The sequence below is a fragment of the Corythoichthys intestinalis genome, chromosome 14 (assembly GCF_030265065.1).
Source record: "Corythoichthys intestinalis isolate RoL2023-P3 chromosome 14, ASM3026506v1, whole genome shotgun sequence".
In the NCBI taxonomy this organism is placed as follows: Eukaryota; Metazoa; Chordata; class Actinopteri; order Syngnathiformes; family Syngnathidae; genus Corythoichthys; species Corythoichthys intestinalis.
Window position 1 is genome coordinate 42,621,618 of NC_080408.1, and position 27,457 is coordinate 42,649,074.

At 38.9% G+C, this 27,457-nt stretch overlaps 2 protein-coding genes across 10 annotated transcripts in view; both read right to left on the reverse strand.

Moving 5' to 3' along the window:
• pik3r2 (phosphoinositide-3-kinase, regulatory subunit 2 (beta)) overlaps positions 1–10,661 on the reverse strand; it is a 61,682-nt gene extending 51,021 nt beyond the window's left edge. For 2 of the 3 annotated variants that reach the window (XM_057857141.1, XM_057857138.1), the window contains exon 1: positions 10,434–10,661. The gene's annotated coding sequence lies outside the window, so the exon portion shown is untranslated. Of the gene's footprint in view, positions 1–948; positions 1,089–10,433 lie in introns of those variants that run through there. The other variant, XM_057857139.1, reaches the window with a different exon arrangement.
• A 4,256-nt stretch (positions 10,662–14,917) lies between these two features.
• The window catches only part of mast3a (microtubule associated serine/threonine kinase 3a), a 70,038-nt gene continuing 57,498 nt past the window's right edge, over positions 14,918–27,457 (reverse strand). For 3 of the 7 annotated variants that reach the window (XM_057856824.1, XM_057856823.1, XM_057856819.1), the window contains 5 exons: positions 22,486–22,709; positions 20,662–20,784; positions 20,420–20,556; positions 20,161–20,345; positions 14,918–18,384 (listed from right to left, as the gene is read on the reverse strand). In XM_057856824.1, coding sequence (XP_057712807.1) covers positions 17,615–18,384; positions 20,161–20,345; positions 20,420–20,556; positions 20,662–20,784; positions 22,486–22,709 — 1,439 coding nt within the window. In that variant the 3' untranslated portion in view covers positions 14,918–17,614. The remainder of the gene's footprint in view (positions 18,385–20,160; positions 20,346–20,419; positions 20,557–20,661; positions 20,785–22,485; positions 22,710–27,457) is intronic. The other 4 variants (XM_057856822.1, XM_057856818.1, XM_057856821.1 and 1 more) reach the window with 4 other exon arrangements.

The window sequence follows — 27,457 nt, forward strand, 5'->3', positions numbered from 1 at the left end:
AATTTTTCGGGATCATGCAAAAGGCCTTGCAGTAATTACTTTTTTTTTTTTTTTTTTTTTGTCGGAGAGAAAATAAAGCAACACAGTGTTGCCTGCCAAAAGGACAGATAGTGAATGAAGCAATGCTAAAGCACAAAACCCAAGAACGGGTAAAATACCATCATTAAAAATCACGCTAAATTCACTCGATACGTTCCATGCAGCAAAAAGCGATTTCTCGCCGCAGAAAATAAGAAAGCGCCAGCTAAAATTCATAGCCTGACGCAATATCGACGCCGCCATTTATACCAAATTTCATCAGCGTTTGTACTCGAAAACGTCGAAAACATTAAAACGTCCTTTCGTACCGTCCGTGACGCACGCAATCGTTCCAAAGTTGCCATATAAAAATGGCAACTGGGCTGAGGGAAGAGATGGCGGGCGAGGAAGAGGAGGAAGAGATTAGGGTTTGCAGATTAAGTACAACATCTGCGGTCTGTAGCCAAGGACGACGATCATGTCATCGGAGATGCAGGTAGACACCGCTTAGGACAGCCTGAAAAGGTAGATGCGAGTTTTGGTTTCAGGTGACAAGAGTTACGAGCTATTTAGGGCAATGTTTGGAAAAAATGACGGCCAAAACCAAATAACCATAGGCCTAGTTTGCGAGGCCCGACGTTGTGCAACCTGAAATGTTGGATGAATGGCTACTGTTGAGAGTGATGCATTGCAGACACTGAAATAAAAGTAGGTGAGCGCACGGTAAAACCCCCAAAAACACCAAAACGTTTTTAGCTTTGATAGGGCACGCTTTAGACCCACATGACACTGCGCGGTCCCTCGCAACATTCGTAAAGACGACGTAAATTCCTCATAAAGCGTCCGAGGCATATCTTTAGTCGAATCGGAAAACGAAAAAAAAAAAGGCAGTTCCCTCATGGAGAAGATGCAGCCGATTGCGACACTCACCCTACTTTGGGTTGCAAGAGAAGCCGGACGGGCTCAGCCAGACTCTCCGTTCAACATCCTTCTCAGTCGAGAAGCGAGAGGTGCCAGGCTAGACACGTGGCACTGGCATACCCAACCACAGCCCGCAATCCTCACACCACCATAACCCCCCCTTAGTCCTACCCCCTCCCTGCTCCCTCCACCTGCTCAGCGCCCACCCCCACCCAACACCCACAGTCCTGCCTCTGACTGACACCCCCCTCCCCATCCTCACTCAGCAAAAAAGTCCAACGGTTCATCTAGTTGTCGTGTCGTTTGTTGACAGTCCTACGGCTCCAGTGGGAAACAAGTTGAAGAAAAGTCGAAAAAATATCGCCGCGTCGGGAGCGCCCTCGTGCGTTAATCCATTTTCGGCGATTCTGTTCCAGTGCGCGCAAAGTGGCGCGAGTCGTGCGAGGTGAGAAAAGAGTCGACAGAGTGCTGCTCGGAGAGTGTTGAAGAAGCAGCCCACTGTGCGAGGAGGCAGCTGACCAGCTCAGCATCATGAGATCCATCCCTTCCTATTTTATTTTTATTAAAACTTTCTATTCAGTCAAAGAAAGCAAAGCAGGGAAAAAGCCGAGCACTTTGCTGTCAGCGGACTCCGAACGGATGAGGGAGACCACAGGAAAATAATTAATGAATAGGCAGCAAGTAACTCACTGTTGCTAGAGCGAGGGAAAGCTCCCGCGATGTGATTGGTTGCCGCGCGCACCATGTGCTGCCCAGTCACCAGAGAAGCCGGGCAAATCAAGGAAACGTTCTAATATTAGAAAATGTTTCTAGGCAGCCATCATACATCTGACCCAAACAACCATAGATTTTCTCCACATGGAAGACTTTTAGTTAATATTTCAGCCACATTCACATTTTGGGATGACAGAAAGATAAACATACCAGACTGTATATTAATGGGATTGTGGTGACATCTAACTGAGATATTACTATCATTACAATGGAGCTGTGACATTTCTACCGTAGATCAGAAAATAAGTGAGACATTTCAAAACAGAATATAGAGCATATTTAAATTTTATGAAGAAATAGCATTACATCTTCATGACGATGACCAGTTTTTTCCGTAGTGTTATACAGGTAGTCCCTGGGTTACAACTAGGCATGTGCCTGTATGATATTCTCACGGTATGATAACCTGAAGCCAAAATAGCACTAGTTTCACGGTATCGCGGTATTGCAATTACAGCTGTAAAATGTGTACATTTGACAATCTGGGTTAAAAAAAACAAAAACAAAAACTTTTTTTCCCATTGAAAAGGATTTTTACTTTTCAAAACATATTAGCAAATTGGAACATAAGTATAATGTTAAGTTAAAATACTTGTAAAATATTCTAAATAAAATTAAAATAAATGCAGTACTTCAGGTGAGCCTAAACCCACAGCCACAGCTCAACATTGTTACCATCAGAACAAAAATAATTGAATTATTTTCCATAAAAAGCACGTGTGTATGACTCGTATCATTTTTACAGTATCCACACACTTTCTCAACACGGACAGTTGCCTGAGAGAAAAGAACACCACGTTTTAATACCGCTAGGCACACTAAACACGCTGGAGTTAACTCTCGTAGTTGGTGGGGAAACGTTGATGACAGTGTTTACTAACATGGCGGTTGGCCCTCCTCCTCTAAGCCGCGGCCGTCTGTAACTTATCTGTTATGTGTTCGTTTTCTTCGATGGGGGAAATAGTTCAGGAGTTTCACCTCCATCAGCCATCGTGTAGCCCACTGACTCACTGACACTAAGCAACAAATGGTGTGGGAGGGTTGAGCATTACAGCTGCAAGCAAGGGATTTCTCAATGCATTTTTGAGACATAAAAAATGTCTTAATACATTAGGGACGGTCTGACGGAAATTTTTTGCGGTTTTGAAACCTTGACGTTTTCATACCACGGTATACCTTGAAACCGGTAATCGGCACGTCTAGTTATGGAGTACTCGACTTAGGCGACTTCGACTTTACGACGCCGGGGTCTCGTTCGCCATTTTGTCTCCAGTTGTTGTTGTTTTTGGGGGTTTTTTCGTATAAACAGTACCTTATTGCCAAACAACAGTGCAGCTATCCTTTATCCAGTCATGTCTAAGTTTCCTTCTCAGTCATATAAGGCAACAGTCCAGCCAGACCAACGCTGCCACCAGAGGACAGTGGATCCTCCATCATTAAACAAAATACAATACTTTTGGACTTTTTGGATAGTTATTTCGGGGTACTTAAAGGGTTCATTCCGATTTACGCGGAAATTCGGGTTACGTCGCCAGTGTAGGAACGGAACTCGTTTATAACCTGGGGATTACCTGTTTTTCAGTCAATTATTACCAACTTTAAAATTAGAAGAACAAATGGATTTGTTTCTTTGAAAAATGTTTGAGATCATTAGTGATGATTATCTGAACAACTAATATTTGTGTGATAAATAAAATGGGTGGCGGCAAACCACGCAGGCCCAAACCACCATAGCAAAACGTTTTAGAAAAGTAAAAACCAGTGGAATAATACATGACTGCTAAACCATTTTTGCATGCGAGTCTGTGTCACATGATTTTGAGGATCTGCAGATACAAAGACTCAATCCGATACCTTGCAACAGTACATATTATGGAGTGAAAAAGAGCACGTCCAAACATCTTTTAAACAAAGCTATCCCAACATTACAGAGCAGTAGTTTCAACAAAGGACAATCAAAACTTTTTTTTTTTTTTGCGAATGAGTTGTGCAGCACAAATATGGTTGCGATCAAATTATGTTTCAACATTTTGTTTGACATAAATATATAAAAAACAAAATTGGTCGTCCAATGTGATAATAAAATCAAAACCAAAATAGGTCAATTTAACTTTTTTTTGTATGGCTGGACATTTTACTTGTTTGGCAAGTGATGAGGGTTTAAAATAAAATATCAGAGTTGTTGTCCATGTTAGCTCAGTAGTCACTGACGGATATAACATCCAGTAGAACTGGTGCCTAATGTGTGCCAATACAGCAGGTATCATACATTTATTTTGAACACTGCAAAAACTCAAAATCCTATCAGGACTTACAATTTAGACCAACTTAAAACTCAACTAGAACTTAAGATCAGCTTGACACAAATGAAAATTCAATTGAAACACGTATGAAAAACAAATTTTAAGTGGTGTGTTATCAAGCGTAATGACATTTTTAGGTAAAAAATAAAACTGTTAACTGTTTTCATGAGATCTCAAGTTTTTGAAGTGAATACAGTGAATTTTGTTTCATTTTTTTTTTCTAGTCACATCTGCGATCCAATTGTTGGCTGTTTTCAACAACGTGCATCTAAAATTAAGACATTGATTGCCTAAAAATGGTTAATTATGATGTGAAATGTCTTGTTTTCTCATGTATATTTATAATTGCTCTTTAACTAAACAAAAAAATATTTTATCCGATTACTCAATCAATCGATGAGATTTTCAGTAGAATACTCGATTACTAAAATATTCGGCACTGCAGCCCTAATTTAAAGCCATTAACAGTTACACAGATCAAATCCATTTCAAAGCTGACGTTGCGTGATCATATTTTACTGCAATTGATGGCGATAGACGTCCAATCCATTTTGACTGGGCGGGTTATCAGAGATTGACAGCCCCCCCCCCAATTAAAATAGATTGGACGTCTATCGCCGTCAATGGCAGCCAATGAATTAATACTTAAAAATACTAGCTGTAAAAGGGGACAAAATCGTTGGAGAATGCAAGGAAACAATTAATGCTGTAAAAGTTTGCGTTGAAGCTTTATGACCAAGTTGCTGGAGGAGCTGAAGACTGAGGCACCACGCACGCAACCTGGCCCTTGGCCATGGAGCCACATGCGAGTGAAAAATCTACTGCGCCACAGTGAAGACTACAGACAGGCCAACCTTTCAGAAGCACTCCTTCTCCTAAAATGGAGGCTTAGGTATTCAACCATTTTTAAGTAGCGCCACTTAAAGTCACCAGGATGTTGTGTATGCAGACATCTGCAAGGAGTTCATTTTGCGTAGCGTTCAGAGACGGTTCTGAGTTGAAAGACCAACTTTCACTGACTTTCTTTGGCAACTCAAAGGTCAAACGCAGTAAATTGCGCAACAGCAGCAGATTTTATTTTTAGTTCAGTAGTTTCGAGAATAAATTTGTTTTACGGTATAACTGTCCCTTGCACTTTTTAAACTAACATTTTAGCATCTTAAAGTTCTTAGCTAGCAGTTAGCCAACCAATAATAATGTTAATAGGTACAGCCCCTGGAAAGCTGGCCGTCAACAGCAGGTTACATTAGTGCCATGACCCTGTGATGATGGCCTCTTTCCTACATACTGCACAGAATCTGACCCCGCACCAATACTTATGGTAAAAAGCAACAATTTCAAGATGATTTGATGTATTGATTCTATGGACAACCATTGTTTTAACCGATATATAGACTGCCACAATTTCACTTAATTTGCACTTAACACAACAAATTACAAAGGCAACAATTCAATGAAAAAGCTTCAAGTTACGTTTTATTGACTTAAAATGAGATTAGATGCCTATCTTATCACTAAATCACGTTTAGGGAACTTGTACACTTTTGAGCAGGCCTTTATCTATTATGTATGTGCTCAACAGCTTTAATTTTGCACATTTCGGAGTATTTCTGAAATTCTTTTTTTACTTAAGTTTTTGAGCTTTTAATTAGGTAAAGAGTGCAAGTACTTTCTGCCACTGCAAAGTGGTTTAAGAAATTACTTATTAAAGGGATCATCGAAGTGGAATCAAGAACAGTTGCCCACACACATATAATAACCAATACGGCCCCATATTCAATACAAAACCCTCCTTCTACAACAAAACAAGTAAGAACTAATATTCACATAGGAACTAAAGTTATACAACATAAAATATACAATATAAATGAATACTACATCACATTTGTAAAATACAAACACATAGTAAAATAAATAATAGCCCATTTAAATAAAATAAATTGAAATGAGCTAAAACACCTGTATTTAAATAATAAGAATAATATACAGATCCTGCTTACACAATTAAATTTATTAATTTCTGTGTGGCGCTTTAACTTGAGAAAATCCACCAATAAAGCTTTTGAAAACCGTTCATAAGGGGAAAAAATGATTCACTGAGGCATTTCATTTGTAAAATACATGTTAAAATCTTTGTCATTGGGATTGATTTTCTCTTTAGCACAGGACTTCTTTTTACTTCTTGCTTTCAGAAAGAAAGCTGACCAACAATACGCGGGGTCTGAAAGGCAAATTGTTGTTGGATTACCGTAGTATCTTTAAATACCTGCTACTTTTTGAGCAGAATTCTAGCTTTGTATAGGCTACTGTTCCTATTGTTGAAAGCACAAAAGTGTGTAATAAACAACTAGCACATTTATATTTTGCATTTTCTTTTCTTACTGTACCGAAAATGAACCGAACCGTGACCTCAAAACCGAGGTACGTACCGAACAGAGATTTTTGTGTACCGTTACACCCCTACCTATCACATATACAATGCTCTAGTCCAGTGGTTCTTAACCTGGGTTCGATCGAACCACAGGGGTTCGGTGAGTAAGTCTAAATGGTTCGGAGAAGGTAAAGAAACGCAGGGCCCTATTTTTGTATGCTGATTAAATCTAGACAAACAGACTTTTTAGATCAGGTTTTTGACTGGTTTGCTCCCAATTTGCAGGCATAATCCGTTTCTTTTAACTGATAGTCCTCGATCTGATGGGAGGAGGAACTGGTTTGCTCAGTGGAAGGTTGACTTGCACTTGGTATGAGGAAATACAACAGACCAATGGGCAGCATGGTCTCAAATTTTGACCTGTTTGTAAAACATGCTGTCAAAATGAGAAGAATTTTGAACGGGAATTTGCCAAATTATCAGCATGCTGGCTTAGATATATGAGTTTTGTATTTGAAAAACAATTGCTTTATTATCTAATTCCGAAGGGTTCGGTGAATCCACATGTGAAACTTGTGGGGTTCGGTACCTTTAGCAAGGTTAAACACAACTGCTCTAGTCAATTAGTGTGCATGTGTGTGGGTATAACTGACATCACAAAATGGCTGCGCCCATAAACTGTCTCATTTTTTATTCAAACATTATTTTTCCAGAGGTCCAAGAAATTTGCAATTTCCATAATTTTCTATATCATTTCTACTATGTATTTGAGTGCTTCAAGTTTATTTTTTAATTACCAAAAATAGTCACTTACTCTATACAGGGTAATCTTTATGAAATGTTTGTTTTAAAACATTCAGGCACACATGGTTATTTATAGTTTATGTGCAATATAATATTAATTGAAATTTGAAACACAGCCAAAAATTGCTGAATTCTTGTAGTTGTGTTCTGCACCGACTTAAAATGTATGCTTATATTCAAATTGAGCATAAAATTACAGCAGCTCACAACTTTAAGAATAATTAGAAGGATCTAACCACTTTAAAAATGGAGTAAAGTATAACATGACGCCTAGAGAACTAGGAGTGGGAACCTCTTGGTACCTCACGATACGATACAATTTGCGATACAAAGCTCACGATAACGATGATCTGACGATATAGCGATACAACGATTATCGATACACTGATCAGGATATCATTGTAGGATATTCTACAAGCAACTAATAAACAGAAAAACACCATTTTCATCCTTTGGCTGTGTGTTTATCACTAGTAGATGTCCAATCCGTTTGAAGTGGGAGGGACGGCAGCGAATGAACGCCCAGTTCAAATGGATTGAACGTCTATGGCCGTCAGTGGCAGCCAATGCCAGGCAATGAGGTCATTTTGGGCCAATTAAGGTAATTTACCTGTTGGATTTTCAGTTACTTCCGGTTGATTTTGGGGTATTTTATGGGTCACTTCCTGTTTATTTTGAGTTACAGAACAGGAAATGACCTGGGAATCACCCAAATAAATAGGCAGTGACTCAAACTCAACAGAAAATGACCTGTAAATGCCCTAAAATGAACAGCAAGTGACCTGTAAATGCCCCGAAAATCGGACCGAATGACTGTGAATGCTCTGGTTTTGAATGAACGAACGTTCCCACTCTAAATGGATTGGGCGTCGACAGACCCGGCGGCATGGGCGGGCATTAGAGGGCCGGGCCCGCCCTGAGAGACTGCTGTGCCCGCCCAGCTCGATAAGACTACTGTGTAATTTTCGGCGGGTTTCGGCATAATTTGTACAAGTGAGCACTGATTTTTAAATGGGTACGCCGTACGTTCAAAATCTGTACGTTTTTCGTGCATTACGTTTTTTTTTTACTCTGTTCGGATTTTGTCACCGTTTCGGCAACGAGACAATGTGCGTTACTACATTGTTTGAATGACGCGTGAAAAGTCAGAGACACTGAGAGCGAAGTGTTTGTTGTGACGCTGTTGCAAATGCGATGCTAGGCTGGGTGGCTCCAATATTTCCTGACTGTAGCCGGCAGCCTACAATCTACGCCAAGATATCTCATGCATATAGAACTACATGCGAAATGACAGACTCGGTCGCGTTAGTAAGCAGCCGCCATTTTAGAGCAGTACACTTCTCAGAAAGGCTCTGTTGTAGTGAACCTTCCTAGCGGACCTAAGTATCTTTTTATCTAAAATACTCATAAATTGGCAAAATCTTGACTTGAATCTATCTTTAAATGATGAAACAGTTTTAGAACGTTTATGTCGAAATGAAATAATAAATAAATGACTTCCAAACATAGGAAAGGTTACTACGTTTTTTATTGGGGTTTTGTTTTTGTTTTTTAAATGAAGAAGAAAAAAACATGAAAGGTAAAACCAGTTAACCTACTTCGCCAACTAACTAATTACTCTTACATTCAGGTAACTGAGTTACTAACTCAATTACTTTTTGGGAGAAGTAATTTGTAACTAATTAATTACTTTTTAATGGCAAGATTAACAACACTGGTCATAAATAGGGGTGCACGATATCCCAATTTTTGAAACCGATACCGATATCGATAAATTCCTGTTCCTCAAAGCCGATACCGATACAATAACCGATAATTATATATATATAATTTTAAAATGAATATTCATCTGATTTTTGAACACCTGTAGGTCAAAAATACTAGTGTTGGATTTGAATATGGTGCTTTGTCAGCAGATAAAACATTAGGTGCAACAGGAAAGGAGACTTTTGTGGTCTTGGTACATGAAACAACTTTCTTAACCTGGCAATTATAGGACAGCAAAGCTATCAATAACCACGAGCCCTCTCAAGAACTTGTAAACATAAAACTGTAAAATGCAAACATTTGCTAATTGCCATAGTAAAGTTTATCACTTAGTGATGGAAAAATACGGCCTCTAGAAAAGTAACAAAACTTTGCTACTGGCAAAACAGGAGCGGAAACAAACGCACACATCCCAATCCACCGACACCGTGCCAAAATTAATATTAATAGGCCTGATAATATATATTGTTATTGGATTTCTTGGGATGACGTCATAATTCCTAATATCGGACCGATAATTATCGGACCGATAATTATCGTGCACCTCTAGTCATAAAGATGAAGTCTGCAGAATGAAAAGTGACGAAAGTGGAGATTTTATTCTGCTTATTTGTTGCCGAACACAATTTGCCTGCAACTATTGCTGATCACTTCTCAGAATTAGCAAAAGAAATGTTCCCTGACTCAAAGATTGCATCGGTGAGTTAATTTTATCAATTGACCTTTTTAATTTATAAGTGGACACACTAACGAACTACCTTCAAGTCAAACTGAATTGTGAGCTGAAGTGCCATGAAGTGCAGCCATGAAGACATGACAGAAATTGCCTAGAGTGCTACATACAATAATGACAAAAGTCACTTTTAATTTGAGTAATTATAATGCAGCTGTAAATATTAGATTGTTCTTTGATTGCTCCAGGTAATATGTTATAATATTACCGATAAATTCATATTATTTTAAAAATTGAGTTTTATTTTTGTTTCATATTGCACGCTATATACAACTTTTCTTATGTGTTTTTTTTCTTTTTTTAACATTGACAGTTTTTTAAAACGATATCTCGATTCTTGACAAGCATATCAATAACCTTTTGGTATACAAATTATCACGATATATCACCATTTTGATATTTTGTCACACCCCTATGAAGAACCATTCATAAAATCAATTCAAAAAGCAAGAAAACACAACAGCGAAAAAGCAGCTCGAAGCAAAAAAATTACATTAAAAAGAAAAAAAAACTGCAGCATAACTTTGCTCCAATTCTCCCAGCTAGCCAGCTGGCAACATTTACTGTACTTTACTGCCTTTTGAACAAACGTTTCTCGTTTTAAAACAGACTTCAAAAGTGGCAAAAATGAAGCTGGGGTCGGCTGACGCGCTTTGAGTTGAAGCTTCCACCATTTTCCAGTAACTTACAGTGGCTTCCTCGCTGTACTGGAAATGTGCAATAAGTTGGGGGGGAAACTCACCCGTCGATATTTCTTGTGTCTTTTGATTTTTCAGTGGCGTCGCTCGAAAAGTTGCAAAAGGTCAAATGGAGTCAGTCCACTGTGGGGAAATGACACGGCAGCTTCCAGTGGTGCGCGGAACTTGGGGAAAGCTCTTCTCTTTTTCACTTCGCCTTCTTTTTCTTTTCCCGTTCAGAACTCCCTGCTCCCCTGCACAGCCATTTTCCAGCGAGGCAACGAAGAGGAGGGGAGGCGGGCGCGTGGGAACAGTAAGGAGAATGGCGGAAATAGCCGAAATGCTACGGAAAAGTACGAACCCTTCAGTTACTGGCTCCGAAAAAAGTGACAATTCGAAAAACTTTAGGCGCAAATAAATATGGCGAAAAACATGTACAAGGCACCCAGACATAAAAAAAAAAAGGTAAGTAATTATTATTCAAAATGTAAATCATTTTTAGCTTAGAATCATAAATTGATGTCTAATATTTTTTTGAAAAAAAAAAAGACAAAAAAATATTCACTCGCATATTTCAAACTTTTAATCAAATTACGTCACAATAAAAAAAAAAATAGTGTCCGTAAATAGGTCACGGATAGCTACCTTATAACTATCGCTTAATTGTATTTTTTTTTTTGTCTGTCACATTTTCCCTGATATTTTTAGGTGATAAAAGGAAAATATCAACCACTCATGTTGTATATGAATTCTGCATCATGACCCTTGTTGTATTACCGTGTTTCACCCATAAAATCCCTACAAAGTCCGGCTGTCGCCATTCACAGCTGTGTCTTGACACTTGGTGAGAGATGCTACACGGAGGTTTTGGATCAAAACAAAGTAAGTACGCGATAATATCTCATTAAAATGATGGTGTCTTTAATTATGCTCTCTCATGCTCTCACCTCGAGTTACCAGAAAGCCACAAAAAGACATATATTGCAGTCGAACGGAAGCGCGAGAATTATGGACACAGCAGGCTAACTGACTAGCATGCTGTCCATTATCTTTTTGACCTTTGTTGCCATTTGGCTTGCTTTTTATGGGATGCTATCGATGTATCAGCTACATTAGATGCTTAAATCATAAAGCCTAGGTCAGACATGTCCAAAGTCCGGCCCGGGGGCCAAATGCGGCCCGTGGTCAAATTTCATCCGGCCCCCAGCCTCTGTCATAAAATCAATAACGTCTGGCCCACACACAGACTTAATAAATTGGTCAGCAGTACTGCTACCAGCATATGAAGTAGCTTACACACTAAAGACTGCTCCTCATTTACCCACTAAAAGGCAGCAGCACTCTAAGCAACATTGCCCCGTGTGAGCTTTAAATAGCTTATTCGGAGTGTCCCTTTCATACATCTTGTCAGATGAATTGCTTGTATATATGACCATGTTCATGTGTGTACCATGATACGATGTGTGAATAAACTAAACTAAACCCTTTACTCCTTATTTTAATTGGACTATTTTTTCACTAAAATATGTAAAATACAAACTGTGTCTGCCTCATTTGCAAAGAGACAGTCGCTGTTTTTAAAGAGTTGAATGTGAGGCGATATTACCAAACAAGACACGCTGACATGTACGACAAGATTACAGGGAAGATACATAGTGAGAAATTGAAGCAACTTGAACCGAGTGTAATTCCACAGCAGCAGTATTTCGCAAGAGCCCGAGAGTCGAAAGAGAACATCACAAAGGCTAGTTGGGAGATTGTTGAAATTATTAATTAAGAAAAATAATAAAGCAAATGTGACACACAGAATGGCTTGCTAAAATTTGCTTAAATATATTGTTCTACGTAAAGGACGTTGGCCAAGGTCGGCCCCCAACATTTTTACCACACCAAATCTGGCCCCCTTTGCAAAAAGTTTGGACACCCCTGGCCTAGGTCCTAGGCTTCAAGGCTAAATACAATAAATAGATAGTGTTATGTATATAAAATAGCACGAGGATGGCATAGGTAGTAAGGAGGATGAAACAATTCAAAAGTTACTTCAGGGATCCTACTCACATTTACATGTTCCCTTAATGCATATGGAGCCTTTTTTTCTCCGTATCTCGCATTCACATTCTTTAATCATAATTGAAAAAATATTTTAAAAGCCCACTGCAAAAATTAAAATATTATGGTGTTGGAATTTAACCCCTAAAATTCCCCTGGAAATGTTTTTTCTTTGCACAGATTAAAATCAAGCCAAATTGAAACCTGTATGCAGTAAAGTTATCATTAGTCCCGGTTGAGCCATGTATATTTACAAAACAAAACACAGGGCTAAATTAAATCTACATTTACTCACATACCAATTTCCTTTATTATTGTACATCCACACACGTCTTAGTGCATGCATATTAATTTTCAAAGACTTGAGTAGACTAAAAGGGAATCATTTTGAAGTGTTCGTTGTTTATTGTACTTTCAAGGTGTCAAAAAATGCCCTCCTGTTCAAAAATTTTCCTCACCCAGAAAATAAAGATTTTAAGCTTTCCAATGATGTATCACACATGCATATAGGACAATAATGAAATTTGGTCAAATTGGGGGTCTCAGAGTGGAACTTCAAGTTACCTGAGTGTTTTCCGCCATATATATACAGAGGTGGATAGGAACGCGCTACATTTACTCCATTACACTTACTTGAGTAACTTTTTGAGACAAATGTACTTCTAAGAGTAGTTTCACAAAGCCATACTTTTTACTTTCACTTGAGTAGATTTGTGAAGAACAAACGCTACTCTTACTCCGCTACTTTGGGCTACACTAGTCATTACATGTTTGTCTTTATTCTCCATGTTAGATTTTTTTTTTTTTTTTTTCATGCCAGAGACGCCAACATTGGCGCTAACGGTTTCACCAACGAGACTTTGCAACAATAATCACATGACTCCATTATACCAATCAAACTGAAGCTTGCTCATCTATGATCAGGCCGGCATGTTCAATCATGTGGCGTCTTTAAAGTGCTGTACAAAAAAGTAATTATTTGACATAGAGCGCTGCCGTCAACATGACTTGAGAGTACAGATTTTAACCTCTCTCCCAGTTTTTATTTGACACCGATTGACCACAGAAAACCGAAGATTTTTTTATAAAAACTATAATTTATATATTAGAACAAATCTAATTTATTAATTTGAAATGAATAAAAACAGAAATGCACTCTGGTTACGGACCCAAGTACATAACACTCCAAAGCAGATTTTATTTTTATGGTGTTTAACTCATTGCATGCCTTTGACGTTCGTCCAATTCATTTAAACTGGGAGAAAGAGTGTAGGTTTGGTCTCAATGTTGGTAGGGACGATATAACAGCATAACCTGCATGTACGCTTTTTGCTGGGGACGGGACATTATTAAGATTAAACAGATTGGGTGAACGGGAGTCAGGGCTCCATTTCTCACGACTATTAATCTAATTAATTGATAGGCTAAATGATCAATGCAAAATAAATCTGTATTGACTTATACTAACTTTCATGTGTATTGGTTCAGGTGATACACCGTTCAATTCAAAACTTTGTTTTCAAAAACCATTAAAGAAACATTAAACATAACATACAACAATATTAAGATCAGCACAGCCAAACTCAACAAAAATGAAACATTTCTAACCTCGATTATGATTAACGTATGCTTATCTGGGGGAAAAAATGTCTGTATAGGCTGCAAATAAAACTATTTTTTTTTCAATTAAATAATGTAGTAAATACATTTTAAGTAAATGCAAGTCATCAGCCAATCACACGTGCGTTTGAGGGGAAAAAATATGCCGGCACATTTAGCAAGTGAAAAGGGGTAAATGTAAGTCTAAATATAATGAAAATAATTCACTTAATATTCTAGCAATTCTATCCTTACAGCATATAGGAAGACAATCTAAATGACCTATAGAACTGAACTCATTATATAATGCAAATAAGGTTGCTTAAAAGTTGGTGGGACAATTTGAGCATCCTGAAAAGTTGCCAGTGTTATGTCCCTAACGTCCCTATGAAAACCTAAGCCCTTGACTGGAAGGATTAGTCGTGAATGCTCATCTCTTCAGTGTCATTGAGAGCACTTGACGCCCATTCCATTTTGACTGGGAAGGGCGCGAATGAGTTCATTCACCACTCCCACTCAAAGGGATTGGACGTCCAACGCCGTCAATGGTAGCCAATGAGTTAAATGAGTACCCATAAGGGTAAAAAAAAAGTCCAGTTTGTGAATTCAAGCCGCTTTTTCAATAGGGTTGCAGGGATGCTGGAGCCTATTGCAGCTAACTATGGGCTGTACTGTAGGCGGGGTACAGTACACCCTGAATCCATTGCAGGTAATTTGTGCAAGAAAGGGCTAATTTTGTAGATTAAAAAAACATCAAAGACAGCAAATAACTTTATTTTAAAATAAAAACGATTTTAAAAAGCAGTAAATATTTTTTTCACTGAAAAAAAAGTGTTGTTTCTTAAATTGTCTTTAAAATATATAAATAAATAAAAAATAGGGAGGAAAGTTAATTTCTTTTTTATATTTTTTTTTCTGAAGTCTAACTTTTTTGTAATAATCAAATGATCGTTGCCAATAATATTGCTATTAGGCATGTGCCGGTATGAGATTTTGACGGTATATCCTTAAGCAAAAATACCGCTGTTTTACGGTATTGCAATTATAGCTTTAAATGGGTTATTTTGAGATGGAAGGGGAAAAAATATTTTTCAGTTGAACAGGATTTTTTTTTTCACATCATATTTGCAAATTGGCAGATGTTTACAATGGCGGAAGACTTTACAAAAGTAGAGTAACGGTAGAGAAGAAACTAGTTAGCCGTCTTGGCATGCTAACTAGCCACGTTGTCTGCCTCATTAACAAGCTTATAGTATTTGCTTTACCATCGCTAGACACACTAAATCAGCTTGAGTGAACTCTCATAGATAGTGGGAAATGTTCATGACAGCGTTTAGTTACATTACATTTTGTGTAAACTGACGGATGATGGTCACGTAAATGTGATATCATGTTGGAGGTGTTGCCTGCATGTCGGCTGACCTTCCTCCTTTAAGCCGTCTGTTTCATTTCAGTAGCCTAAGTATTCCCATACTAGCAACTTTTGTCTATTTTGGGGGGGCTGAGGTGTAGTGTCACTGACAGACACAGGACAGGGCAACAACTGGGTGAGCACTGATGCTCCAAGCCACGGATTTCTCGCTACATTTTTGGGACGGAAAATTTTTGGGGTTTTCAAAACGTGATGTTTTCATACCATGGTAAACCTTGAAACCGATAACCGGCACATGCCTAATTGCTATACAATAAGTCCTGTTTTTTCATTTTTGAAAATGGTAATTGCAAAACTATTTCGGCCTACATGACCAATACATGGTCTTTATGGGTTAAGGTTTTATTCATTTATTTATGAATGACAAGCTGTCAATTATAGGTCAATGTCATAAATGTTTCTCACATTCCTGCATGACAAAAAGTGTATATTACATTCTCCTGTCTGAATTAAAGGTGTATTCATCAGCTTGCAATCTCAGACTCAGTTGGTCTTTTTTTTGAACATTTTTATTTCAAGCGCTGTTGAAACAAACAAAAAATGTTGCCATATCAGTCTGAACAAGATCCCCGCATGGTGGAAACATCAAGAGGTCTGGTTGCCATGGAGACAAGACAAGAAAAGTGGTGGGGAACTACACCATGAACACACTTTGGTTGGGAACTACTGCCATCACCTCCATCAATCCAAATAGACTGGATGTGTATTGCCATCAATAGCAGCGAATGGGTTAAAATAATAGCTTCTCCAACTTGTAATTTTCTTTTTGTAAAGAACGGTGGGAAAATTATGGTGGAATGTGGAGCATGCACAATCCTTTGAAGGTGATTTTAACAGGAGATTAAGAACAGGCTTTGCAGGCCGACGATCCTTACAAAGTCACTTGCAAAAAATTACCACTGACAGCTGTTTAAAGGGCCACCGTTGTTTATACAATACACATCGCCAGCTTGCCTCAATGCTACACTGCTATTGTAACGCAAACACTTCATCCTTTCACAACTTCTGGATTACCTGTGATTTTTTTTAATATATATGTCAACAAACCCACACACATATATGCAGTAAAATGTAAACATTCACCCATATTAAACACCGAGAAATAGCAAAGAAAATGAACTTGTATTTTGGAGGTTTCACTGTATTTTTTTTTTTTTTTTTAATCCGGGAAAAAAAAAAACTTTTCAGCACTATGTACAGCAAAACATCTTTCCATACTCGTGTAAGGTTTTTATGTCTAACCTTGCTTTGGCACCAATGTTGGCGTTGTTGAAAACGGAAAAAGGAAATCACATTTATACTTTGAACAGTTGCTAACAATCACAAGAGCATCCCCTGCAACCAAAAACAAGATGAGTGTAGAAAGTTATAAATACACATCTTCATTTCAAATACAAATATATTTACAAAAATGAAATCTGTGGTAGGTGACTTCTAAAACGAGGGAGTAAACGCATATAGGCAGTCATATTTATGTTAAACAGTATTGAAGCATCCATTTTCAAGCTTGTGAGGGAGTCGATCACAGTTGTCGGAATTGTAAATTTTCAGGGTGAACCTAAAATGCTGAGCTAATGAGCTCAACTTGGAGGGTCACCTAACAGGTTAAACTTCCAATCCATTTTGACCGGGAGATCGCTGCCGACCTGGACGTTTAGCAATGTCAATGGCAGGGAGTGAGTTAATCATGTATTCACAAAACACTATTTGTCACAACATGGAGGTTACAAAAGAATTCTAGTGAATGATATTAAACCCTCACATTACTATTTTGGTGCATGTTATTAGCACAAACATACACTGTTTCCTTATCCAGATATTTTGTGCGCACTATTTACAGATTACATAGCCACAATTTAGTATTTTGAGTGCACTTTATATACAAAGGTATGCTCCATTTTTATTACCCAGACATCAGCTGCTCCTACAAATGATATCAAACCCACAATTTATTATTTTGTGGATACCTTATAGCCATTTTTTGTGTTCCTACTATTTACAGTGTAGTGAAAATTGATTGAGCATTCACCTGTCAAGGTTATTTTAGGTTCAACCTGAAATTTCTCCCAGAATTCCCAAATCGCTAGTTTTTGTGAGAAATATACAGTGGCAAGTCATACACTCACACTTGTTGTAAATCTAGACCAACGGTGAGGTGGGCTGTGTTTAAAACTGTTCTTTATCTTTCGACTTGGCTTTCTGTTGCACCGCTGTATCCCGTGTGTTTTTTCCTCCCACCTTCTGCTTGGTGTCGATTTTGGGTGGAGAGGCAGAGAGCGCCGCCTCGCGTTCATCCAAATCGTCGAAACTCACTTCCTGCACGGCCTCTTGTTTTTTGAAAGAGTCCCGGCGCTCTGACAGGGCCAACTTCCGCATCACCACCACCTCTGCGGAGTGGTGGTTGGCACCGCGGTGTTGCGGCGAGGCGGTGGAACGGTGGTGCTCGTACAGGCCTTGGCGGCCATGTTCGCCCACACATACAAACCCGGTGGCGGTGTCCTCCTCCGCGTCTTCGCCTTCGGACAGTGGAACCTCCATGGTGTGTCTGCGAGTGCCGTAAGGTTTCCGCTCGCAGTGATAACCGCCGGTTGCTTTGTCGCCGGTCAGCTTCTCGGCCGACTGCACTCTCTTGAGGAGCGGCGATCGCGGTGGCTCCGCGCTGCGGGGGCGTACAGAATGGCGGGCTATAGTTGGAGGGGACAGCGTTTTGCCGTGAAAACCCTGCAAAGATTTGGGGTGGCTGGGAAGGCAGGAGGGAGAGCACTGAGGAGACAGCGGCTGGGGCGGCGGGATGCAAGCCAGAGGGGATGGCGGGATGCTGCTGGTGGACTTGCAGCGACCTGCCTTGGTGTAGCGGCCCAGGACGTGAAGAGAGCTGGGACGGGCTTGAGGTACTGGCGAGTTGGGCGAGCTGGAGCACGGGGAGGAACTTGAATCTGCACAAAGAGGGGACAGACTAAGCCCTTAGTGTGTATAGATAGCAAAAGTGAGAACTAGCACTGCGAATACTGAGTAAGTGAATTTTTAGTTCAGGTCTGTTCCAATGAGTTATAGTGCATGAGTTTTTTTTAGTGTTTTATTCCACACAATATTTACAATAAGTAATAATGATATAATACGTTTTGGGAGGGCTCAGTTTTTCATAAAAACACTGATTACCAGTTTACCGGATTAAGAGATTTAAAAAAAAAAAAAAAAAAAAGTCTACTACCCCAGTGACCGTCATAAGGATAAGCGACTCGGAAGATGAATAAATGAATGAAAATTGGGCATTACAATTACATTTTGCGCAATGGTTTATTAACTCATTGCTCGCCAATGACGGCATTAGACATTCAATCCATTTGAACTGGAAGGCTGGCAGTGAATGAACATTTTTTCAGTTTAAATTGATTGGACGTCTACTTGTGACAAACTACAGTGATCCCTCGCTACTTCGCGCCCACAGTCCATCGTGGATTTTTTTTCCAATTTAAAAAAAAAAAAAAAAATACAAATGAGCTGTCACGATCCGATAACGTTGCCTCGCTCTCCCTCCTGCTCCTTTTCTTGGTCAGGCAGTACACTGGAGTTGCTTATTAAAGTTAACGATGATTGTCAGACGTTATGGATAGATCTTGCCAGAGATGCCTGGCAGCCAAAACCTCAAAGCGCCGCATGCGTCAGTCACCATTTAACTTGTTGAATATAGGCTGTGGAAACTGATTGTGTGTACTTGGGCGAATTTGAGTGGACTCACTCAATGAAACATTTAATAACGACAAGCATTTTTCTACTTTATTCTTGTTTAAAAATAATTCGGTGAGATGGGATAGTAACATGTTTAAAACTTATCATAATTGTTACATTTGAAGTGCTTAAAAACCATTTATTAAAATGCATCAATACATAAAAGTTTTTTAAAAATGTTTTTAACTGAACTTGTTTATATGTACCGCTTAAAATTCTAAATTTGAATAAATACATTGAACACACAAAATAAATATTTGGGGGGGGGGGCGTGGGGGGGCTACTTTACGGTTTTTCATTTATCACGGCGGGTTCTGGTCCCCATTAACCATTAACCGTGAAAAACCGGGAATCACTGTAATTAAAAATCACTGCAAAAAGATGAAAAGAGCAACATGATTGGATGTTTATCAACATCAATGGCACTGACAGAGTCAACTCGTTGTCCACCAATGAAGGCTATAGATGTTCAATCCATTTAGACTGGGAGGGCTGGAGGTGATCATTTGCTGTTCAATGTAGGGAAACTTAAAAAAATGAATAAATAAATAAATAAACTTTTTTTAAAAAAATTAAAAAACTGTATGCTACTTTAAGAAAATGAATTTTTTTTGCTAATTGCTGATTAAGTTGATGATAAAGCACTATTTGATTTCATTTTTAAATATTTTATTTGTGTTTTCATTGAGTTATGTTAATTTGATTATTTTATTTATCTAATGCATCTTCTGTTCTGCTTATCCTCAAGAGGGTAGCGGGGGTGCTGGAGCCTATCCTAGCTAACTAAGGGCAGGAGGCGGGGTACACCCTTTATTAATTGCCAACCAAATACAGGTCACATATTATATTTCTTATCATTTCTTTCATTTCTTTTCAATTTTTTTTTCATTTCTTTCCATTTTATTTTAATGAATGTCTTTTCATTTTCTTTATTTCATATTAATTTCTATTCATACTCTTAATTTTTAAATTAATGTTCTTACCTCCCGAGTGGTCAGGAGCAGGGGAGCGACAAGGAGTGGACGGTCCGGGGGAGAGTGACTGAGTGGGGGATCCGGAGAGGCTGTCGCTGGATGACTGGTGGAACCCGGAAGAGAAGCTACGACTGCTTTGCATCGGTGGAGGCGGCGTATGTTTGGACAGCTTCTTCAAGATGTTACGCCGCCGGCTACAAACAAAAACATGAAAATCAATTGTACTGTAGTTTTTATTTTCACGTGCCAACGTGCAGTAAAAACGTACCTATCCTGCCCATCTCTCCTCTTGCTTCTTTTGCTGCGTCGAGCCATCTTAGCCTTGGCGCTAGTCTTTCTGGCAGGACCCACTTTGATGGAAGTGTTTTCCAAAGCCGTGGTTTGAAGGGTCACCCGATTGCCACTCTGTTGAAGACATTGCTTTTAATTATGTCACATACCACAAAGCTGATATGGAATCAAACAGACTAAAAAAAACGCTTAATGTTGAATTTGAGTTTTATTGCATACCTTGAGAAGAAGCTCTACCACCTCAGTGTGCACAAGACCCTGTACAGATTCCCCGTTGACATGAGTGATGAGGTCACCGGCTCTTAATCCTGCCTCGTGCGCTGGGCTGCTCTCCTCCACACACTAAACATGTTCAAAAACACAATATCAAAGCTTGCAGGCGCCGCTCTCCATGAAGCACCAGGAGTGCAAAAATTGAATACAATTTAAAAGATAAATAATTAAATGTGTCAATAAATTATTTCACAATGAATAGGCATATTTTAATTTGTATCAACATTTACATTTTTTAATATAAAGTGGTACCTCTACATACGAAGTTAATTCGTTCCAGGACCTTGTTTGTAAGTCGAAATGGTCGTATGTCTAGCAGGATTTTCCCATAGGAATACATTATTGATTCCATTAATTCGCTCCACAGCCCAAAAACATACACTAAATCCTTAATAAATACTGCTGGTACTATTACAAATGGCGATTAAACATAGCAAAACAAATAAGTTATAAATAAAAATCGGAATAATATAATAATAATAATAATTATTATTATTATTATTATTCCTCTAAATAATGTAACGAATAAGATTCTAATGTGGCAGACACTTTTTGCTGTACTTGAACGCACCACGGGGCTGATGTCACAGATAGGTCGGTGCGGTAGAGATAATACTTTCATTTTCTTCAGTGCATAGTCAACTGAGGAGGACAATGCGCGTTTTGTTTTGGATAAGTTCTTAAATAAATGATAAAAACGTGACGAAGCTGGCAATAATAATTGTCACGTTAACTTATAAAGACTGGCGAACGGTGGTCGGAAGAGGACCGTGCAGCTGTATTGTTGAGCCACTTCACGGATGCGCACCCCACGCTCATATTTTTCTATAATTTGCATCTTTATTTCAAAGGTAAGCATCACTTTTTTTTTTCCTTTTTCACCAAGTGTACCAACTTTTTTGAAACCTGCGTTGATTTCTCACACAAGAAAATTCGCCGTGCGTTCGTTTGCGGTGCTGTCATGTCGTATTTCGAGCATGTTGTGGGATGTAGAAACAAATGGCGAGTCAAATTTTACATCGGGTGTCGAAAAGATCGTGGGTCGAAGCGATCGTATGTCGAGGTACCACTGTATTTCGATATTTATCCATTTTCAGTTTTATTCATTAACTCAATTGTATTTATTCATTGCTTACTGTTTTATTTCTACATTTATTTATTATTCATATTAAATATTTATATTTAACTCTCAGCCTCTCATTAAACTTGGCGGGCGTTAACTGGGTGGAGTTTGATGACAGATTAAATAATTTCATGGTGTGCAAGAAAAAAAAAGTACTATAATGATTTTTTTTTTGGGGATTAATAAAAAAATACAACTTAAAATTTCAAAACAAATACATTATTTATATTTCTGACCTCTGTGACCTTTGACCTTACTACCTCAAATTTTTTTTTTTTTTTTTTTTTTTTTAAAAACCTGTCCTGTTCAGCTGTTTGACACAGAGAATGGAAGTCTAAGTGCCTCTAGTCACCTCTTTCATTTAATATTATAATCATATTTTGCAAATTTGATAATCCTTTGATTCGTTCTTGAGTTATGTCGAACACAAATATACCAACAAACAGATATACGTAACCTAATACATAACCACTTTCTGCAGGTTTCACCTACGGGTGGGGGTAAAAAACCTAAACAAAATTAAGAAATAATCAAATTCACTAAAATATTCATTTATTTATGTAATTTTGGCACTCCTGTTCCAGTTATGCTTACATGAAGCAAATTATGTTTGTTTAATTCACAACGAACGCCAGAACCAAACATACCCAGACCATGTGGTGAACTGTGTAGACATCAGTGTCTCCCATGTAGACTCTGATGGCTCGCAAAGCGAAGCCAAACCTCTTCCCAGAGCTGTGGATGACCACCGGAGGCCTGAGGCAGCTGATGTTGATGGAAAGATCACGGCTGGGGGAGGAGTCCCTGGACGACGGGTTGGATGACAGCGATAAAGACGACTTGGGGCTGGAAGGAGGCCCCGCTGAGTCATCTGGATGGGAAGCACAAACCAAAAAGGTCATGAGCACTTGGTTGTTGTGGTTACATTGGTTGCCACTGACAGTCAGTGTTGTCAGTAACCTGTAATCTGATTACTTTCTTTCAGTAACGAGCAATCTAACGTGTTCATTTTTCCATACCAGTAATCTAATTAAAGTTAGTTTCCTTAGTGTCTGTGCGTTACCATTTTGTGATCGCCTCAGAATGTATGTAGAATGAAGAATAGTCATGTACGACGAGCATGTTGCTCTTGAGTTTGTGACATCACATGTCATGTTTTCCCATTGGAGGACAAAAACAAACGGGTCACGGCCATAATGACTGAGCCTAGCTACCTCATCAGGACGCGAACAATCAATGAAAGAGGCAGGAGAGATACCACAAACGGTTGCATTTGCTCACTGGAAATACAGCCATTCCTTCATATTTTTGTCCAGTTAAGATGACAAAAATATTTCAGTGCGTTCTAAACTTTGTACTGGCTCAAAAACACTGTGGACCGCTAAAAACTCTGGACACATTCAATTCAAGGAACCACTTGGAATTACAGCACAGCGCTATTCAACTCGAAGCAAAGCCTACAGGCAACGAGAGAACTCTTACAGTTTGTAACCAGCCTTTACGTATATTTTTAGTTACAGTTTGTAACCACAGGCAGAGTTTGACATTTGTGGATTTTGTCTACTATTTACATTGTAAATTCTCACTTAATATATCAAACCTATGAATGAACATGTGTAATTATGTACTTATGAAAAAAAAAAAAAAGTGAAATAACTGAAAACAGGTTTTATATTCTACATTCTTCAAAGTATCCACACTTTGGTCTTATTACTTTTATGCACAATTTTGACTTTCAATGAGCTTCAAGATGCAGACACCTGAAAAGGTTCTCACTTCACAGGAATGCCTTGTCAGGGTTAACAAGTGGAATTTGTAGCCTTTTCAGTGGGGTTGGGACCATCATTTGTATTGCATTGAATGAGGTCCGAACGTTTGGCCTGTACTGTGTATATATATTATACACACACATATATTAGGGGTGTAACGGTACACAAAAATCTCGGTTCGGTACGTTCCTCGGTTTTGAGGTCACAGTTCGTTTCATTTTCGGTACAGTAAGAAAACAAAATGCTAAATATAAATGTGCTAGTTGTTTATTACACACTTTTGTGCTTTCAACAATAGGAACATTAACCTATACAAAGCTAGAATTCTGCTCAAAAATAGAAAATACAATATTCTGAAATGTAGATATTTTGAAAAACAAAATAAAAATAACTTTGGCTAAGACTTTTTCTTTAAAATAAATATCTGATGTGCAAAATTGAACAGTTGCAACACTGAAGTGAAGAGTTGTTCCATCTATATTCTTTTTTAATTTGAATTCCCCACCCAGAGGGCCAACCATCTTCCATGTTAACATTTAACCGTTACCCACGCTGCTCACTGCACTTCTGAGTGGTGCGATGGCCTTGGCCGTTTAACTGTTATCTTTTTTGAGACTGTCAGTCATCTGATCGCCGCGTCCGCCAGCTGGCTGCCTCCCCTCCCAACGTGGCGTACTCTGATTGACGCCGGACGGGCTGACGACGTCACCGCCGCTGACGGGCCACCCGAACTAGGGTAATACTCTGGGTAATACTATTAGGCCATTGTTTGAGCTTGCATACCCGCGTGTGTGTTGTATTGTGTCTGAGTCTTGTTAACCAAATAAAAGCAGTGTTAACAAAAGTCATCTGACCGCTCGTCATTTTACAGTCAACACTCAGAGTTCGCAACTTCGCATACGTGCCGCGTACCTCCTCGCCAGCTGTTTGCTCGCTATTCATTCACCTGTGCATTTGATCGCTATTTTGTTACACTCCCGCTTTTTTGGTGAGGTATTTTGTGTTCGTTCGTTCTTGGATCGTTTTTGTTCACCACTGTAAATAAGAGCAGCGCAGCAGTAGATGTAAACTGCCGTTTTCGTTCAAACCATTTTGTTTAGTGTAGAAACCAGGTTAGTGGCTGTATTGTTTTTTCTTTTTCACGATCAGGGTTTACTTAGCGGGTGGGGTTCAAGTGTAGTTTCATTTTGTTTGTTATTTTGGCCTGGGCTTACGCTGAAGCCAGCTTCTTCCGCATTTTGTATGTTTTGTTCATTGCGAGTTCGACTTGTGTGAATAAATTTGTGTCCACTTGCAACTTGTGTGCGTGTCTCGTTTTTTGTTACGCCCTTAGCAGCCGTCCATGGGACGTAACAGTGGGATTATGGGAAGCATGAGCGGGCATTCCGCGTTTCCGTTAAAAGCGTCAAATATTTTAACGTGATTAATTCAAAAAAATTAATTACCGCCCGTTAACGCGCTAAATTTGACAGTACTTTACATTTCGTCAGGACGTACCGAACAGAGGACCCCGAACCGAAATGGTTCAATACAAATACATGTACCGTTACACCCTTAATATATAATATATATATATATAGCATTCTTGTTCATTTCGTTCATTTGTGTTGTTTATTTGATTCACAACTTTTACAGACAGCATTTTAACGGCCAGGTCTTTATTTTAAAGGGGAAGTTTAGAATTTTTGACATTACGTCTTGAGGCAGCAGAGCAAAAAAAAAGGTAAAAACTGATAAACTACTTTTAAAGTAACTTAGTTACTATGACAATAAAGTAATCAGTAAAGAAACTCGATTACTTTTTGAGGCATAATCAGTAATTTTTCAAGTAATCTGTGACAACACCACTGACAGTGTCTGATCATGTTTCAAAGCAAGCGAAGAATATACAGTGGAGCAAATAAGTATTTAGTCAACCACCAATTGTGCAAGTTCTTCTACCTGAAAAGATTAGAGAGGCCTGTAATTGTCAACATGGGTAAACCTCAACCATGAGAGACAATGTGGAAAAAAACTGAAAATCACATTGTTTGATTATTAAAGAATTTATTTCCAAATTAGAGTGGAAAATAAGTATTTGGTCACCTACAAACAAGCAAGATTTCTGGTTGTCAAAGAGGTCTAACGTCTTCTAACGAGGTCTAACGAGGTTCCACTTGTTACCTGTATTAATGGCACCTGTTTTAACTCATTATCGGTATAAAAGACACCTGTCCACAACCTCAGCCAGTCGCACTCCAAACTCCACTATGGCCAAGACCAAAGAGCTGTCGAAAGACACCAGAGACAAAATTGTAGACCTGCACCAGGCTGGGAAGACTGCATCTGCAATAGGTAAAACGCTTGGTGTAAAGCAATCAACTGTGGGAGAATTTATTAGACAATGGAAGACATACAAAACCACTGATAATCTCCCACGATCTGGGGCTCCATGCAAGATCTCACCCCGTGGCGTCAAAATGATAAGAACGGTGAGCAAAAATCCCAGAACCACACGGGGGGACCTAGTGAATGACCCACAGAGAGCTGGGACCACAGTAACAAAGGCTACAATCAGTAACACAATGCGCCGCCAGGGACTCAAATCCTGCACTGCCAGACGTGTCCCCCTACTGAAGAAAGTACACATCCAGGCCTGTCTGCGGTTCGCTATACAGCACTTGGATGATCCAGAAGAGGACTGGGAGAATGTGTTATGGTCAGATGAAACCAAAATAGAATTTTGGGGTAGAAACACAGGTTCAGGTATTTGGAGGAGAAATAATACTGAATTGCATCCGAAGAACACCATACCCACTGTGAAGCATGGGGGTGGAAACATCATGCTTTGGGGCTGTTTTTCTGCAAAGGGACCAGGACGACGGATCTGTGTAAAGGAAAGAATTCATGGGGCCATGTATCGAGAGATTTTGTGTGAAAATCTCCTTCCATCAGCAAGGGCATTGAAGATGAGACGTGGCTGGGTCTTTCAGCATGACAATGATCCCAAACACACAGCCAGGGCAACAAAGGAGTGGCTTCGTAAGAAGCATTTCAAGGTCCTGGAGTGGTCTAGCCAGTCTCCAGATCTCAACCCCATAGAAAATCTGTGGAGGGAGTTGAAAGTTCGTGTCGCCCAAAGACAGCCCCAAAACATCACTGCTCTAGAGGAGATCTGCATGGAGGAATGGGCCAAAATACCAGCAACAGTGTGTGAAAAGCTTGTGAAAAGTTATAGAAAACATTTGGCCTCCGTTATTGCCAACAAAGGGTACGTACATAACAAAGTATTGAGATGAACTTTTGGTATTGACCAAAAACTTATTTTCCACCATAATGTGCAAATAAATTCTTAAAAAAAAAAAAATCAAACAATGTGATTTTCTGGGTTTTTTTTTTTTCCTCCCCACATTCTGTCGCTCATGGTTGAGGTTTACCCATGTTGACAATTACAGGCCTCTCTAATATTTTTAAGTGGGAGAACTTGCACGATTAGTGGTTGACTAAATACTTATTTGCCCCACAGTATATGAAGGATTCTTGTTCATTTCGTTCATTTGTGTTGTTTATTTGCTTTACAACTTTTATAGACAGCATTTTAACGGCCAGGTCTTTATTTTAAAGGGGAAGTTTAGAATTTTTGACATTAGGTGTTGAGGCAGCAGAGCAAAAAAAAAGTGAAAAGTAACCGACAAATTACTTTTATAGTAACTTAGTTACTTTGACAATAAAGTAATCGGTAAAGTAACTAGATTACTTTTTTGAGGCATAATCAGTAATTTTTCAAGTAATCTGTGACTACACCGCTGACAGTGTATGATCATGTTTCAAAGCAAGCGAAGAATATATTTGAATTATTATTCTGAACCAA